Here is a 17,769-nt window from a genome sequence, read left to right as displayed (position 1 = left end):
ACGCAACAGAGATATCATGGCAGCCTCTGCAGACAGCAAAAGCGAGTACTATGAACACCTCTACACACTTTGATTAAATGGGCCACTTCCTCAAACTATTACAACCCATCTAATATAAAATAGATAATTTGAATAGTTCTTTAGTTATCAAGTAAAATAAATTCATAATTTATAAAACTCAAAAAGAAAAAAGAAAAAAAGAAATCTCCAAGCCCAGGTGGAGAAGTCTACAAAATACTTTAAAAGGAATTAACACCAATTCTACACAATCTCTTCCAGAAACAGAAGAGAATTGTCCACGTTGAAGATTGAAACAGAAAAGAGAAACAGAAGAGGAGGGAAAACTTTCCATTTCATTTTATTAAGTTAATAATACACTGATGCCAAAACTAGGAAAAGACATGAATATAAACCTAAGAATCCTAAACTAAATATTAGCAAATAGTATTCAGCAATATACACCAAGATTATACAAAGTAATCAAGTGGGGTTTATTGTAGGGATGGCAAGTTGATTATTAGAAAATCATATTAACAAGCTAAAGGAGGTAACAATCACATAATCATGAACTCTTGCAAAAAAATAGGCAAAATTCAGTACCTATGAAACCTCTTAGAAAAATATGAATAAAGGGGAACTTCATCAACTTGATGAAGAGTTTGCATTAAAAACTTAAAGCTAATATTATATTCAACTGTGAAAGACTGAATACTTTGTCCTAAGATAAAGAACATGGCAGCCAGGCACAGTGGTTCAGACTTGTAATCTCAGCACTTTGGGAGGCCCAGGTGGGAAAACTGCTTTAGCCCAGGAGTTCAAGACCAACCGGGTCAGCATAGGGAAATCCTGTCTGAAGAACAACAACAACAAAAACAAAAAACAAAAAAATTAGCTGGGTGTGGTGGTGCCCACCTGTGGTCCTAGCTACTCAGGAGGCTGAGGTGGAAGGATCACTTGAGCCCAGGAGGTCAAGGCTGCACTGAGCCATGATCACATCACTACATTCCAGCCTGGGTGACAGAGTGAGACCCTGTCTTTAAAAAAAAAAAAAAGAACATGGCAAGTATGTCTACTTTCACCAAGCTTTTCAATACAGTTCTGGAAGTTCTAATCAGTGCAATAACAAGGAAAGGAAATAAAAGGCATACAGATAAAAGAAAAGAAGACTACCCCATTTGCAAATAATTGCCTATGTAGGAAATCCCAAGAAATCTAGCAAAAATTCCTAGAACTAGTGAGTTCTGTACGGCTGCAGGATATAAGACAAACATATAAAACCCTATTGTATTTCTACATACTAGCAATGAACATATGAACAATGAAATTTAAAAAACAATACCATTTATAATCACTCCAAAAAATTAAATACTTAGTTATAAATCTAACAAAATATGTATAATACTTGTGTGCTGGAAACTACAAAATACTGATGAGAGAAATCAAAGACCTATTAAACACTGAGAGACATAACATATTCATGGATTTGCAGACTCACTACAGAAATGTGTCAATTATCTCTGAATTTATACGAGTTAAATGCAATTCCTAGCATAATTCTATCAAAATTCTTTGTAAATATAGAAAAAAATTATCCTAAAAGTTACGTAGAGAGGCAAAGAAAGACTATGTAAAACAATTTTGGAAAAAAATACAGTAGAAGGAATCAGTTAACCCAATAAATGAATAAAACAGGAAAACTCAGAAATAGAAACACACAAATATGCCCAATTGCTTTTTGACAAAGGTACAAAAACAACTCAATGGAGAAAGATTGCCTTTCCTACAAATGGTGGTGGAGCAACTGAATAACCACAGGCAGAAGGAAGGGAGAGAGGGAGGGAGGGAGGGAGGGAGGAAGGAAGGAAGGAAGGACTTTGACCTAAGTCTCACACCTTATACAAAACCGATCATGGACTTAAATGAAAAGTGAAAAACTGTAAAACTTTTAGAAGAAAAGTTTTCCAAAATTTTCAGGATCTAGAGCTGAAATTTCATCAAAACTAAAAACATTTGCTCTGTGAACAACCATCTTAAGAGAATGAAAAGACAAGCTACAGAGTGGAATAAATTACTTAACAAACCACATATTCAACAAAGAATCAGTTTCTAGAATACATAGAGAAGGCTTGAAACCCAACAGTTTAAAAAAAACATCCAAATAGAAAACAGGCAGAAGGGCAGAAGTCATGAACAGACATCTCATCAAAGAGGATATACAGATGACGAGCACATGAAAAGATGTTCAACATCATTAGCCACCAGGAAAATACAAATTAAAACCATAGTGAGACATTACTACAAACCTATCACAATGGCTAAAAAAAAACAAAACAGTTAAGAATCAAATTGCAAAAAAACTGGATCACTCATATTATTATTCTCCTAGAGCAACCATAACAAAATACTACAGACTGGGTAGCTTAAACAGCAAAATGTCTTTTCTTACAGTTCCGGAGGTGAGAAGTCCACGATTAAGGTGTCAGCAGGTTTGGTTTCTTCTGAGGCCTCTTTCTTTGGCTTGCAGGTACCATCTTTTTTCTGTGCCCTTTCATGGTCTTTCCTTTGTGTGCACATACCCCTGGTGTCTCTCTGTGTGTTCAAATTTCTTATTTTAAGGACATCAGTCAGATGGATTAGGGCCCATTCTAAAGACCCAATTTCAACAAAAATCACTTTTTAGAAAAACCTGTTTCCAAATACAATCATATTCTGAGGTACTAGGGGTTAGGGCTTCAACATATGAAATTTGTGGGGATATAATTCCATCTTTAACATTCATATATTGTTAGTGGGAATTTAAAATATTAATAGTACAGACACTGTGGAAGACAGTTTGGCAATCTCTTTAAAACCTAAACATGCAACTACCATACAACTTGGCAATTGCACACTTAGGCATTCATTCCAGAGAAATGAAGAGCGATGTTCACACAAAAACCTATACATGAACATTTACAGCAGCTTTACTCATAAGAGTCAAAAGCTAGAAACAGCCTAGATATCCTTCAATGGGTGAATAAACCGTGGTACATTCATATCACAGAATACTACTCAGCAATAAAAAAGGAACTATGGCCGGGCGCGGTGGCTCAAGCCTGTAATCCCAGCACTTTTGGGAGGCCGAGACGGGAGGATCACGAGGTCAGGAGATTGAGACCATCCTGGCTAACACGGTGAAACCCCGTCTCTACTAAAAATACAAAAAAAAACTAGCGGGGCGAGGTGGCGGGCGCCTGTAGTCCTAGCTACTCGGGAGGCTAAGGCAGGAGAATGGCGTGAACCCGGGAGGCGGAGCTTGCAGTGAGCTGAGATCCGGCCACTGCACTCCAGCCTGGGCGACAAAGCAAGATTCCGTCTCAAAAAAATAAATAAATAAAACAAAAATAAAAAATAAAAATAAAAAAGGAACTATGGAAACAGAGTAATAACCTGTGTATGAATCTCCAGTGAATTATGCTGAATTTAAAAAACCAATCCCAAAAATATATATACAATAAGATCCCATTTATACAGGACTCTTGAAATGACAAAAGTATAGAAATTGGAGAATAACGGCTGCCAGGTATTAAGGAGGAAGTAGTGGGTGAGAAGGAATTGGGTGTGGCCACAGAAAGAAACTCTTTATATCTTGCTACACATGGGTGGGAAACTTACCCGAAATCTTTTTTGTACTTTCTAATATTTGAATGCCGTGTTCTAAAATAAAGTACAAGAATAACAATGGTCACACAGGGGTGGATGAAGATATATTAGTTACCATATGTGGAATGATTAAGGAGGGCCAGGTCCAGACCTGTCCTTGCTCCCACACCAGTGCTTCCAATCACCAGTCTATGCTCAATGTTTAAATGTCACCAAAAGCAACAACTGCAGGGTCCAGCACTATCCTGCACAAGAGATGTACTACAGACTGAATGTTTGTGTCCTCTCCCACAAATTCATACGTTAAAATCCTAACACCTAATGTGAGGGTATTAGGAGATGAAGCCTTTGGTAGGTTATTAGTTCATGAGGGCAGAGACCTAATCAGTGAGATTAGTATTCTTATAAGAGATCTGGAGAGTTCCCTTGCTCCTTTTCCCATGTGAAGATACAGAAAGAAGATGGTCACCTACAAACCAAGAAGCTGGCCCTCACCAGACACAAAATCTGTCATGCTTGGATCCTGGATTTCCCAGCCTCCAAAACTGTAAGAAATAAATTTTTGTTGCTCATAAGCCACCCAGAATATGGTATTCTGTTATAGCACCCTGAATGGACTAAGACCAGATGTAAATTATAAAATTATCTCTCCTATCAACATTCTTACTTACACAGTATCTGATGTCAGCAAAGTGTTAAGGAGAATGGCAATAATTTGCTTAAATGATTCACACTAAGGTATGAGTAATTCATAGGCTTAAATATTCTCTCAAAGTTCAAAAGCAGTTTAGCTCAAATGACATTTTAACAGAAACTGTATGTTCAGAAAAGAATTAAACTGTAGTACAAGTGTTGTCAACTGCTTAATTCAGAGGCCCTAACGCATCCACTCGCTCTATTTCTAATCTTGGAGTTCTTAAGTATTTTGAAAATAAATGGGATACAAATCCTAAATTATAAAATAGTAGTGGCTTACACCTCACCACAACTCAAGATGCGTATCTGGTTAGCTGCCTGTCCTACTGGGGGAAATCTCTGGTATAGAGTTTTCATCTGGCTGTGAGTAAAGGTAATTCAAGATCTAGTAAAAACTGTAAAAATCCCTGTTTGTCTTCTGAGCTGCCTTTAAGCTCCCCTTTCTCTCATCTTTCAAGTTCTCTATAGCATCCTTTCTATCTCCTGCCTCAGGAGTCCACTATCTTCCACCTTCCTCTATCAAATCAGAAAAAGATTTAAACAAGGACTGAACTGTCTTTTTAAATGCTTGTCTTGCACTTCAAGGCAGCTAAGAGGTATTTTTACCTTTTGGTTTGACTTGGTTAAATTGAGGAAGTAGGGGCTTTATTTGTTTTTTATTTTGCTGGGTCCACTAGAAAAATTGTTTCCGTACAAATACCACATCTGGGAGAATTTGGCCCAAAAAGTTAATAGCTGACCTCTCTTTTGTCCCTGCCACACCACTCTTTTAAACTTAATTATTCAGAACCCAAGACTCAAGTTGCAAAGATCCAGATGTTATTTTCATAGTGTCTACTTCCCTCCCCTGGTTTGATACCCCTTTCCTTCTTTCAGCATGGTGACCATTTTTGTATATCTTCCTCCCTTCCAACCCCCAGGAATCTGTTCATCTGTTCTCACATCCCAAAGTTCTTACAGCCTCCATCCTGTGAGGAGTAAATGAACTATAAAAGTCTGGGGAGAAAAGAGGCATAAAATACATGGGTGGTTAGGCTGACCTCACAGACTTCTAAACATAAAACTCAAACATGGGAAAAGAGCAAAGGACCACCACCACTACTACTCCCATCCAGCTGACAAAAAGTAAGATTCAACACTTTTGTTTTTTAAAGTGTATGTCTTAAAATAAATTGCCAGTACTTCTTAAAACTTCCATTAAAAAAAATAAAAATAAAATAAAAAACCTCGGAAAAACTGTCAAGAGGAGACTAAGGAGAAATGACAACTAAATGCAACCTTGTTTTCTGGATGGTTCCTGAAACAGAAAAAGAACTTTAATGGAAAAACTGGTGATATCCAAAGCAAGTCTCCAGTTAACAGTAACATACTGATGCTGGTTTCTTAGTTTTGACAAATGAACCACAGTAGGATACTGTCAGTGGAAACCGAAACTGGGTGAGGTGTATATGGGGACATTGTACTATTCTGCAACTGTTCTGCAAATCCAAAATTATTCTTAAACAAAAAGTATATTTAAAAATAGAAAAGATGAAAGCTTTTAATGTAATTTTCCACGAAGTAAAAAAAGTAAGGTACAGAACACTATGTGATATAGAAGAAGCAATATAGGAATAGGTACTGAAGTATCGTTTGTATAAAAAGGATGGGAAACCATATGCACATACATAAAATATTTCTGGAAGAATACATAAGAATCTGATGACACTGACTTTGTGGAGGAGAGAACTCAGCAGTTGAGTAGCAATGAAAGGAAGAATTTTTAATGTGTCCTCTTACACCTTTTAAATTTAGAGGCCAGGCACAGTGGCTCACATCTGTAACCCCAGCACTTTAGCAGGCTGAAGCAAGCGGATCTGCTTGAGCTCAGGAGTTGGAGACCAGCGCAGGCAACATGGCAAAACCCTGACTCTATTTTTGTACATAAAATAGAAAATATAAAAAATACAAAATAGAATATATAAAAAATACAAAAATTAGCCAGGTGTGCTGGCACGCACCTGTAGTCCCAGCTACTCAGGAGGCTGAGGCAGGAGGATCACCCGAGCCCAGAAGTTTGAGGGTGCAGAGAACCCTGACTGCACCACTGCACTTCAGCCTGGGTGGCAGAGACAGATCTTGTCTCAAAAATAAATAAATAAATAAATAAATAAATAAAAAATAAAATTTGAAACATATTAATGTATTACCTATTCAAAAAATAATTAACTTTTAAATAAAAAGGAGAGCTGAACTAAGACAAAGACTATGGAAATAATGTAGAGGATTAATGAGAAAAAAAAAATTTAGGCGTTAAAAAAGAAAATCTAATCTACTCCATCTATCCATTAAGGCTTCCTACATCCCCTTCCTCACTTTTTCCACCAACCTCATTTCTCCTTAATGCACTACAGACTTTTTATTCCAGCTGAACCAATCTGACTGCTAATTCCAGAGTCACCAGCATTTTTCCCCAAATTCACATCTCTCCCTGCAAAACCTAACTTTAAACTTAAAAGCCACCCACCTATGTGCTATTTAGCATTCTGAATATTCTATCTATACCACGGACAGCAAATACAGGCACTAACGCCATCACTACGCCTACTCATAACAATAAACACCGCTCAATGATCACAGTATCCTTTCCCACTAAATCTAGAAGCTATGTCCAACTAACTTCTCAACGCAGTCTTCCAGGCAGTCTTCACTATCAATTAAAGCTAGCCCATGAAATAAAACATACTTGCCATATCTAGTCCTTACTATATTAATCTGTTTGCCTCGATACATTTGCCACGGATTTTATGTATATCTACATGCATATCTCACTTTAACACACTTTGCTTTATTGTGCTTTGCAGATACTATATTTTTCATAGATTGAAGGTTGGTGGTAATCCTAAGTGGAGCAAGTCTGTCAGCTCATTTTTCCAACAGCATGTGTTCACTTTGTGTTTCTGTGTCACATGTTGGTAATTCTCACAATATTTCAAGCTTTTTCATTATTATTGTATCTGTTATGGTGATCTGTGATCAGCGATCTTTGATGTTAATTGTTTGGGGGCACCATGAATCACACCCATATAAGACGACGAACTTCATCAATACATACCGTGTATATTCTGGCTGCTCCACTAACTGGGGGTTCTCCTGTCTCTCTCCTCCTCAGGGCTCTCTATCCCAGGAGACACAATAATATTGAAATTAGGCCAATCAATAATCCTACAATGGCCTCTAAATATTAAAGTGAAACAAGGAGTCACATTTCTCACTTTAAATGAAAAGCTAGAAATGATTAAGCTTACTGAGGAAGGTATGTCTTTAGACAAGAGAGGTCAAAAGCTAGGTCTCTAGTGACAGTTAGTCAAGCTGTAAATTCTAAGGTAAAGTTCTTGAAGGAAAGTAAAAGTGCCGCTCCAGAAAACATACGAATGATAAGAAAGTGAAACAGCCACATTGTTAATACGGAGAAAGGTCCAGCAGTCTGGATAGAAGACCAAACCAGTCATAACATTCCCTTAAGCCAAAGCCTAATTCAGAGCAAGACACTAGTTCTAGTCAATTCTATAAAGGCTGAGAGGTGAGGAAGCTCCAGAATGCAAGTTTGAAGCTAGTAGGAGTTGGTTCATGAGGTTTAAGGAAAGAAGTCATCTCCATAACATAAATGTACAAGATGAAGCAGCAAGTGTTGATGTAGAAGCTGCAGGACGTTATCAAAAAAATCTAGCTAAGATAACTGATGAAGGTGGCTACACTAAACAACAGATTCTCAAAGTAGATGAAACAGCCTTCTATTAGACAAAGATGTCATCTAGGACTTTCACAGCAAGAGAGAAGTAAAATGGCTTAAAAATTTCAAAGGACAGGCTGACTCTCGTTAGGGGTTAATGCAGCTGGTGACCTTAAGTGAAAGCCGATGCTCGTTTACCATTCTGAACAGACTGAAATCTACTCAGCCTGTTCTCTACAAATGGAATAACAAAGCCTGGATAATAGCATAAGTGCTTACAGCATGGTTTACTGAATCTTTTAAGCCTACTATTAAGACCTGCTGCTCAGACAAAAAAAAAAAAAAAAGATTCCTTTCAAAATATAACTGTTCATTGGCAATGCACCCGGTCATCCAAGAACTCTGATGGAGATGTACAAGGAAATTAATGTTTCCATACCTGCTGACACAAAAGTCATTCTGTAGCGCATGGATCAAGGAGTAATTTTGACTTTCAAGTCTTATTATTTTAGAAATACATTTCAAAGGCTATAGCTGCCATAGATAGTGATTTATCTGATGGATTTGGGCAAATTGAGAACATTCTAGAAAAGATTCACCAATCTAGACTCCATTAAGAACATCTGTGATTCATGGAAGGAGGTCAGAATATACTGACATGAACAGGAGTTTGGAAGAAGTTGATCCCAGCTTCCACGGATAACTTTAAGGGGTTCAAAATTTCATGGAGGAAGTAACTGCAGATGTGGTAGAAACAACAAGAGAACTAGAATTAGAAGTGGAGCCTGCAGATGTGACTGAATTGCAGCAATCTCATGATAAAACTTTAACAGATGGGGCCAGGCGCAGTGTCTTATTCATGTAATCCCAGCACTTTGGGAGGCTGAGGCGGGTGGATCACGAGGTCAGGAGATGGAGACCAATCTGGCTAACACAGTGAAACCCCGTCTCTACTCAAAATACAAAAAATTCATCGGGCGTGGTGGCAGAAGCCTATAGTCCCAGCTACCTGGGAAGCTGCGACAGGAGAATCACTCAAACCTGGGAGGGAGAGGTTGCACTGGGTCAAGATCGTGCCACTGAACTCCAGCCTAGGCGACAGAGTGAGACTCCATCTCAAAAAAAAAAAACTTTAACAGATGGGGAATCGCTTTTTATGGAGGAGCAAAGAAAGTAGTTTCTTGAGATGGAATCTACTCCTAGTGAACGTGCCATAAGCATTGTTCAAATGACAACAAAGGATTTAGAATGTTACATACACTTAGTTGAAAATGCAGTGGCAGGGTTTGAGAGGACTGACTCAAATTGTGAAAGTTCTACTGTGGCTCAAGTGCTACCACACAGCATCTCATGCCACAGAGAAATCTTTCATGAGAAGAGTCCATCAACGTGGCATACTTCATTATTGGGTTTTTTTTTTTTTTTCAATTTTATTTAAAATCAGGACACATCTCATTCTATGTCATAGAATAAGGGAGTCTATCTTGAACCTATTCTGGTTCAGGGGGCTGCCCTTATGAAAAAAAAAAAAAAGAAAAGAAAGCAAGGAAGTAATTACCATAGCTACCCCAAACTTCAAGCAACTACCATCCTGATCAGTCAGTAGCTATAAACATTAATGCAAGACCTTCCACCAGCAAAAAATTACAACTCACTTAGGCTCAGAGGATTCGTAGCATTGTTAAGCAATAAAGTATTTTTAAATGAAGATATATAGAGATCATTTTTAGATATAATTCTATTACACACTTTGTAAACTACAGTGTGAACATAACTTTTATATGCACTGAGAAACAAAAAACTTGTATGACTTGCTTTGAGATATTTGCTTTACTGTGGTGGTCTGAAACTGAACTGGCAATACCTTAGGGGTATGCCTTTATTTGTATATACCCCATTTTGTTCTGAAAAGGGTTAAAGACACAATAAATGCACTATAACAAGTCAACAAATTAAAAATAAATGCAAAGAATAGAGAAAAGAACCAAAAACAGTGCCAAGAAAAAGGCTAAAAATTGTATAATATAAAAACCTATTTACGTGTTCCGCAGTGGGCCACAAATCTAGTTCTGGCTTTCTAGCAGCCATAACAAAAAGGAAAACCCAGGCAATCTAAGAGATACACAGAGAAGTACTCAGAAGGGGAGCTACCCTTGGTAGTTAAATCAAACAGTAATTTTACATAGCAATGATCAAAATATATGAGACACATAACCACCAGTCTTCAAAGGGATAGATGTTTCTCATATTGTCCCTCAGGGGAGACCTATGACACCTTACCAAAGTCCAATGTCGCAAAATTGATTTTACAAAGACAAGACACAAGCTTTAAGAGCTGTTTATTCTTTTACTCAGTTTCTTCCTTCATTGCCTCCCTAATTGATTATAAACTCTTTGAAAACAAGAACCATGTTTTCTAATTCTTACATATAGCTCCAAAGTATTTTATATTCTGCAGAAAAGAAGCAATGTCAGTGAGAATTTACACAGTGCAATTCAAGCTTTTTCTGATAAAAGTTATCTAACCTAAACACAGTAATTCCCACTTCTACTACAAAAATATGCTAACTGAAGCCCCAATAGATAGAATTCCTAAACTTTCTAAACTATTACTGAATGACAATTCAATTTGTGATCTCTCAACAGCATTTTGTTTCATATATCCCTAGCATAAAGCATGCAAAGATACCAAATCAATATCACTGAACCTGATCAAATAAAATGAAACTCATAAGCAAAAGCTTTGGCAATACCTAGTAAAGGAAAGACAATATTACTATCTTTCAAGAATATAATCAATAGGTCTTTACAAACCAGCTGACAAAGGCAGGTTCATTTTCTAAATGACTCTGCAAATCTACTAGAAGGCAATGAATTATAATCAGATTATTTCTTTCCAAGAATGTGCAGTTTCTGCATATGCCAAGCTGCTGAAGAAGTGTACTTCTCAGCTGTCACACAAACCCGCGCGTGCGCGCGCGCACACACACACACACACACCACTATCAAACCAGCTCTGACCACTAACTTACTAATTTACTTCTCTGCTTTACTTGGTCAAACTGAAAATGAAATTAGGAGTAGGTAATAAATTATTTAGATAAGGTGATTATGAGAAAATGAAGTATCATCTTAAATTACTACTCTTAAGCATTGGCATTGGGACACATTAACAATCCTCTATTTGTATTTTATTAATGGAAGTCATTAATAAGTAAGTAGTCTCATCCAACACTGCTTTGTTTATTCATACACTTAATATTTCAGTTTATAGTAGGTTCCCCCCTTGGTATTCCCTGTATATAGTGGCATGCCCTATCATCCCAGGAGTGAATAGTTGTAATGAGCCAAAGAATAGTACCAGGACTGGGGGAGTCCACCAAGTAGACCTTGGAAAATCCAATTCCTGCACCTTTGTTTCTTTATCTATTAGAAAGGGAAAATGGAAATCATCTCTATCTGACAGGATTATTGGAAAAATTAAATGAGATAAGATGGGTAGTTCTCTAGCCTTTTCTTTTTTTTTTTTTTTTGAGACGAAGTCTCACTCTGTCACCCAGGCTGGAGTGCAGTGGCGTGATCTCGGCTCACTGCACCCTCCACCTCCCAGGTTCAAGCAATTCTCTGCCTCAGCCTCCCGAGTAGCTGGGATTACAGGCGTCCGCCACCACACCCGGCTAATTTTTGTATTTTTAGTAGAGACAGGGTTTCACCATCTTGGCCAGGCTGGTCTTGAACTCTTGACCTTGTGATCCACCCGCCTCAGCCTCCCAAAGTCCTGGGATTACAGGTGTGAGCCACCGTGCCCGCCTTAGTTCTCTAGCTTTTTTATAGATAAGGAAAACAGAAGAAGCTAAGCACTTAGGTGACTCACCCACAGCCAATGGCTAATAAACATAGGACAAAACAAAACTCTGACTTAGGGCTTTATGTTCTTTCCACCTCACTAAGCAACCGTAAAATAGTAAAACTCAACATCTCAGGTTTGTTACTGTTGGGTATTCACTACATGCAAAGAAAAAAAATTGACTATTTTGAACATCTACTGCATGCTAGAAACTAATCTTTCTTCTTAACTGCCCTATAAAAGAAGGTGTTATCTCATGTTACTGAGAAATTAACTTGTCCAGTCACAACGCTAACAAGTGACAACACAAGATTAATCCAGATCTGTTTTGTTAATGATTTTCCCTACTATCCTTCTTAAAGAGTGTATTTAGATACCAGTGTCTACCAGAATCAAATCGCAAATGGCCTGTGAATTTTTATAGATCCTTCTGATTTATTAGTGGAAACTGTCCCTAGCTCCACCATCCTATCTACTTAAATCTGTTCCTATTAGGTTAAAGCATAATTACAATAACTGTAGTAACAAATTTACATTTGTGTAGCATGTTACAGTTTATTATATTTATCCATTTTGTTAGATGCAACTACTGAGGCGTTTCATATATTAGCTCACATATCATTTAATATTTCAAAACTCTTATGAGGTAGGAATTATTGCCATTTTACAAATAAGAAAATGGGCCAGGTGCAATGGCTCATGTCTGTAATCTCAGCATTTGAGAAGGCCAAGGTAGGCAGATTGCTTGAGCTCAGGAGTTTGAGACCAGCCTTGGCAACACCAAGAAACCTCACCTCTACAAAAAATGCAAAAATTAGCTGCACATGGTGGCACATGCTTGTAGTCTCAGTCACTTGGGAAGCTGAAGTAGGCGAATCACTTGAGCCCAGGCAGTTGAGGTTGCAGTGAGGTGTGATCACGCCACTGCACTCCAGCCTGGGCAACAGAGCGAGACTCTGTCTCAAAAGGAAACAAAAAAATTAGAAAGGTCATCTCAGATCTCTCTCTGCCCCCAAAGTTGTCAGACAATTTCTAGTAAACATTTAAAGGGCAGATATTTTAAACTGTTCCAGAGCACAGAAAAAAGTGAAAAGTTTCCTAACCATTCTTAATCCTGGCTTCATCCTGACACCAAAGCCAGGCATGGATAGCAAACTTAAATGAAAACATAATATTAGATTTATCCTTTGTAATTACATATGCAAAAGTTTAACATATTTTAGTGAAAAACAAAGGAATACGTATAGTATAATCCCATTTGTAAAAGAAAAAACATTGTGAACAGCAACATGTCTTTATGTACGGTAGAATATGAAAATGTATATTTATACATAAATACACACATAAATACAAAGATACAGGTTTGGAAATATACACCTCAAACTGTTAACAGTGGTTTCTCTTAAGATGGAAGTGGTCTTATGAGTGAAGAAGGGTAAAGGACAAAGTGAAGGGAGATTTTCAGCTTTTACTCTCTATATATACATATATACTATTCAAATTCTGAAACTGTGGGTTCTAGGATCGGCTATGCCATTAAGAAGCTGTTACTAGGTTGAATTATTCTGACTCTGTCTCCCCGTTGGAAATGTGGAAAGCAGACCTACCTTATTATGATAGTAGAAAAGGAATTTATTTGAAAATGCATAATAAAATCTGATGAATATGTGGCAGTGTGGCCACAACACCTTATTTTTTGTTATTGTTTGGTTTTTTTTATTTTTCCCTCACTTTGTCACTGATCAGCCAGACATTCACAAACACAATTGAACTTCTGTATGCCTCATTGAGTGCAGGAAGTAGAGTCAGAAGACCTGAGTTTACATTCAGACTTTGCAACTTATTAACTATAAGGTTAAAAAAACAAGTAAATGATTAAACTTCTTTGCACTTTAATTTCCTGGCAGTAAAATAGGAATAAACCTACCTTACAGCACCATTTAAAAGATTAAATGAGAAAATGATACACGAATGGCCAATAAAAACATGAAAAGATGAAATACAAATGAAAATCACAATGCAATATCACTTCACAGCCACTAGGATGGCTATCATCAAAAAGACAAACATTAAGTGTTGGCAAGGATGAGGAGACAATGGAATCCTCATACATTGCTAGAAGGGATGTAAAACAGCGCAGCAGCTATGGAAAACAGTCTAGCAGATCCTCAAAAAGTTAAACAGAATTACCATATAACCCAGCAATTACACATCTAGGTATACATTCAAGAAAGCTGAAAGCATATATACCATACAAAAACTTGTAAATGAGTATCCACAACATTATTCATTATGGCCAAAAAGTAGAAACAACCCAAATGCCCATCAATTGAAGATTGGACAAACAAAATGTGGCACAGCCATACAACAAAATACTATTCTGCCATAAAAGGTATGCAGTATTGATATATGGTATAATATGAATAAACCCTGAAAGCATAACGCTAAGTGAAAGACACAAAAGGCCACATATTATGATTCTATTCACACGAAATGTCCAAAATAGGCAAATCCATAGAGACATAAAGTAAATTAGTGGTTGTCAAATATGGGGGAGGGGGAATAGTAACAAAAGCTACCAGGTACAAGGTTCTTTTTTGGGTAGTAATGTTCTTGGGTTAGTGTTGACATTTGCACAATTTTGTGAATATATTAAAACCACTAAATTGTATACTTTAAAAAAGTGAATTCTATGGCATATGAATTATATCTCAAAGAAAACGATTATAAATATTTAAGTCTCTGCTTTTTCTTTTTTTTTTTTTTTTTTTTTTTTGAGACAACGTCTGGCTGTCACCCAGGATGGAATGGTCCAGTCGTGGCTCACTTCTCTGCTTGCTACCTTTTATTAGTAAATATTCTACTTTCCTCAAGAGGTTGTTCATGTTGCTTGTAACAGCTTTAAAAGATCTTTGAAGTTAGCTACTATACAGATTAATGGTATTTTTAATAAAGTAAAACTACTATAATAGAGAAACTTTCTAAAAATCGGATTAGTTTGGTATAATTTCATTTTTTCAAAAGAAATGTCATTAATACCAAGTTCATTTTTAGAGAGTGGAAAAGCTTCAACAAGTCATTATAAAATACATTTTTTAAAAAGGTCAAAATGCAATACTTTGTTTTCTTAATTAGTGGACATTTCATTTTCAGATACATCATTAGATTACCTGTTTAAAATGTCATTAAATGCCTAGCAATCAACTAAAACCCAAGTAGATGCAACTTCGTGACCTATACTTACAACTTGCTACATTCTGCATTCTGTTGTCAGATTCCTAGTCCATCACTAGCTCCTAATCTCTTACATCAATTATTCCATTCAATTCTCACTCACAGGGGCTACAATGTTTGGTAAACGCAATCAATTCATTTTTCTAATGCTGGGGAACTTTAGAGTGGGCCCAATTTTTAAGGTTAAATTTAGTCCAGAATGTTTGAATATTCAACAAAACGATTTCCTGGAATTTGGAACATAAAAACAGCCTATAGAGTTGTGAAATGCTTTCTAGGTCCTTCGGGAATTTTTTCATGTATTTAATTATGGGGCAAAGTATTACGTATAAAAGCTTCCTGGTCCTAGAACAAAGACGTATTTTACTGCTCAAAGCTAAAGGAATTAGTACTGTTACACTAAAATAGCATACCAATGAAACCAGCTAGGTATTGGCATAACCCAAGGCATGTAAACAAAGATAAAGTGCACCTTATTATGCATTCTTCCTTGGGGGGAAAATTTTCACATTAAGAAAATAAGATTTAGCCAGCCAAAATAGAAAAAATATATAGATGTATGTGTGTCTGTGTATGTAGGTATGTATAAGGATTAGGATTTTGAGTAGCAATTTCAATTTGATGGTTTGCCAAGCTATGCTGAGATACATGGTGGGCATGCTTGACACAGGCAAAATGTGAAGCAAGAGACGACCTGTCAAACAGCTGCTATCTAGTCACTCCCTCCGCAGCACTTCCAACTTCTCCCGCGATGTCTGTGTATGAAAGATGTCAAAGCACCAAGAAAACCAAGGGGGATATCAGAGCAACAGCCAAGTCCAAACCGTGCATCCAGGGTGAAATGTCACCCGTACCCTCCAGAGCTGATCAGACTGCGGCTCTTTTCTAGTATGAGTCTACCTAAAATAGAAAAACACACAACCACGGACCCTGGCCAACCCGCTCTCTCCTCCCCTTTGTGACTCTCCCAAACGCTGGAGGGATGTTAACCTCCGGCAGGCCCGTGGAAGCCAAGCCCCGCGACCTGAGGAGGCGTCCAGGAGCCTCGGCACAGCCCTGGGGCCTCGAGTCCGTGTCCCCCACCCACCCGACAGGGCCGGTCACCGGTCACACAAAGGAGCCAGCCGCGAGGGCTGGACGTGGGGACTCGCCCCAGAGCCGGGAGCCACATCTGGTTCCTGCACGCTGGCAAAAGAGACCCGCTGGAAAATAAGGATTAACGCCCAAACCTGTTGCACAATTCGGGCCCCTTTCACCCAGAAATGAAGGGAAACAAGGGCGCTCAAGAGCGGAAAAGCGCGCGGCCCGGTCTCTGAGGGCCGCGGCCGCACCCGGCAGACGGCGCGGAGGCAAAGGCGGCCCGCGGGGCTCCTACCTCGGGCGCTTTGTCTGCGGCGGCGGGGGCGGCCAGGGCGCTGGGAGCGGAGGGGTGGCGGGGCGGGGGCTCCCCTCCTTCACTGCGCAGCCCCTCCGCCCCGCTGCCCGCGCGGGGGAAGAAAGCCGGGCCGGCTGCCGCCGCCGCCGCGCCACCGCTGCACCGGCCACCCGGCCGCGGGGCCTGCGTGCTTCTCCCGCCCAGGCCGAGCGGCGGCCACACTCACCTGGCTGGCGCTGACGCTAGCGGCCGGCGGCTCAGGGTCGTTGGGGAAGACAGGGGAACGCTAGCGAGGTGCGGGCGGAGGCGGAGGGCGCGGCGGGAGGAAGGCGGGCTGGGGGCGGAGCGGGCCCGGGCGGCAGCGGCGGCGGCGGCTCCAGTCACTCGCGGCAAATCGCGTCCCGGCCCCTCCGTGCGTCAGGCGGGTAGCGGGGGCGCGGGTGCGGGTGCCCCGGCGACCTCTCGGCACCCGCGGCCCGAGCCGCGTCCGCGCGACCCCGCGCACGCCCGGGTGACGGCGGTACAGCGACCCAGCCCGGCGCGGGAAGGGGGAAACAGGCGGGGCGGGGTGGGGCGGGGCGTCCAACCGGGCCTGGGGCTGAGGGCTGGGCGCGAGCGGGACTCTGGCGATCCCGGACAGACCCTGCCGTCCCCACCCCTTGTCGAGGCCCAGGCTCCCCAGGCGGGAGGCAGTCTGGGAAAGTGGAAGGGTCCCTAGACCTGAAGTCAGAAATTTGGGCTTCAGAGAGGGCCCGTTACTTGACACCTTGGCAGGTCATTTATTTCCTCTCGCCTCATCCTGGAGTTCGAAGGTTCAAGTACAAGGTCTCCAAGAGCTGCTCCCAAGTACACACTGCCAAGGCGTGGTGTGGCTGAAGGATGAAGGCAGATGAAAGGGAAAGTGTTGCTGTGAGGAAGGGCTGGATTCAGGGCATTTGTTTTGCTTTGAGGATCTTTCCATTGGACAGTCCAAAATTAATCCACAAATAGGGCTCCCTGATAATGGCTACTTCCCCATTTTTACCAACCTAGTTATTTTTCTCCAAATATACTGACTTAAGAGTCCTTGTTCTCATTGTATTGCGCAAATCATTTTTATGTCATTTCCTGAATTCAGTTCAAAAGAGTCATCAGCAAATTCACACCAGATCAGAGCAGCTGTGTGGTCCCAATTTCAAGACTTCCGTATTATTCACTCAGCCACTCACTTCAGTATCACCTAATTCCATTGATAAAATCTTGCCATTCCAACAACTAAGCAAC

At 39.7% G+C, this 17,769-nt stretch overlaps 1 protein-coding gene across 2 annotated transcripts in view; it reads right to left on the bottom strand.

The window, feature by feature from the left end:
- Positions 1-17,062, bottom strand: part of SESTD1 (SEC14 and spectrin domain containing 1) — a 153,027-nt gene extending 135,965 nt beyond the window's left edge. Inside the window, exons 1-4 of one of the 2 annotated variants that reach the window (XM_033230990.1) lie at positions 16,733-17,062; positions 7,433-7,495; positions 3,655-3,696; positions 2,447-2,645 (exon numbers count right to left, since the gene is read on the bottom strand). In XM_033230990.1, the coding sequence (XP_033086881.1) occupies positions 2,447-2,574 (128 nt within the window). In that variant the 5' untranslated portion in view covers positions 2,575-2,645; positions 3,655-3,696; positions 7,433-7,495; positions 16,733-17,062. The remainder of the gene's footprint in view (positions 1-2,446; positions 2,646-3,654; positions 3,697-7,432; positions 7,496-16,732) is intronic. The other variant, XM_033230991.1, reaches the window with a different exon arrangement.
- Positions 17,063-17,769: the final 707 nt, after the last annotated feature.

Source organism: Trachypithecus francoisi, unplaced genomic scaffold (assembly GCF_009764315.1).
Source record: "Trachypithecus francoisi isolate TF-2019V2 unplaced genomic scaffold, Tfra_2.0 Lachesis_group13, whole genome shotgun sequence".
NCBI classification, from domain to species: domain Eukaryota; kingdom Metazoa; phylum Chordata; class Mammalia; order Primates; family Cercopithecidae; genus Trachypithecus; species Trachypithecus francoisi.
Note: the sequence above shows the minus strand (reverse complement) of the source record. Positions and strands in the feature narration are given on the sequence as shown.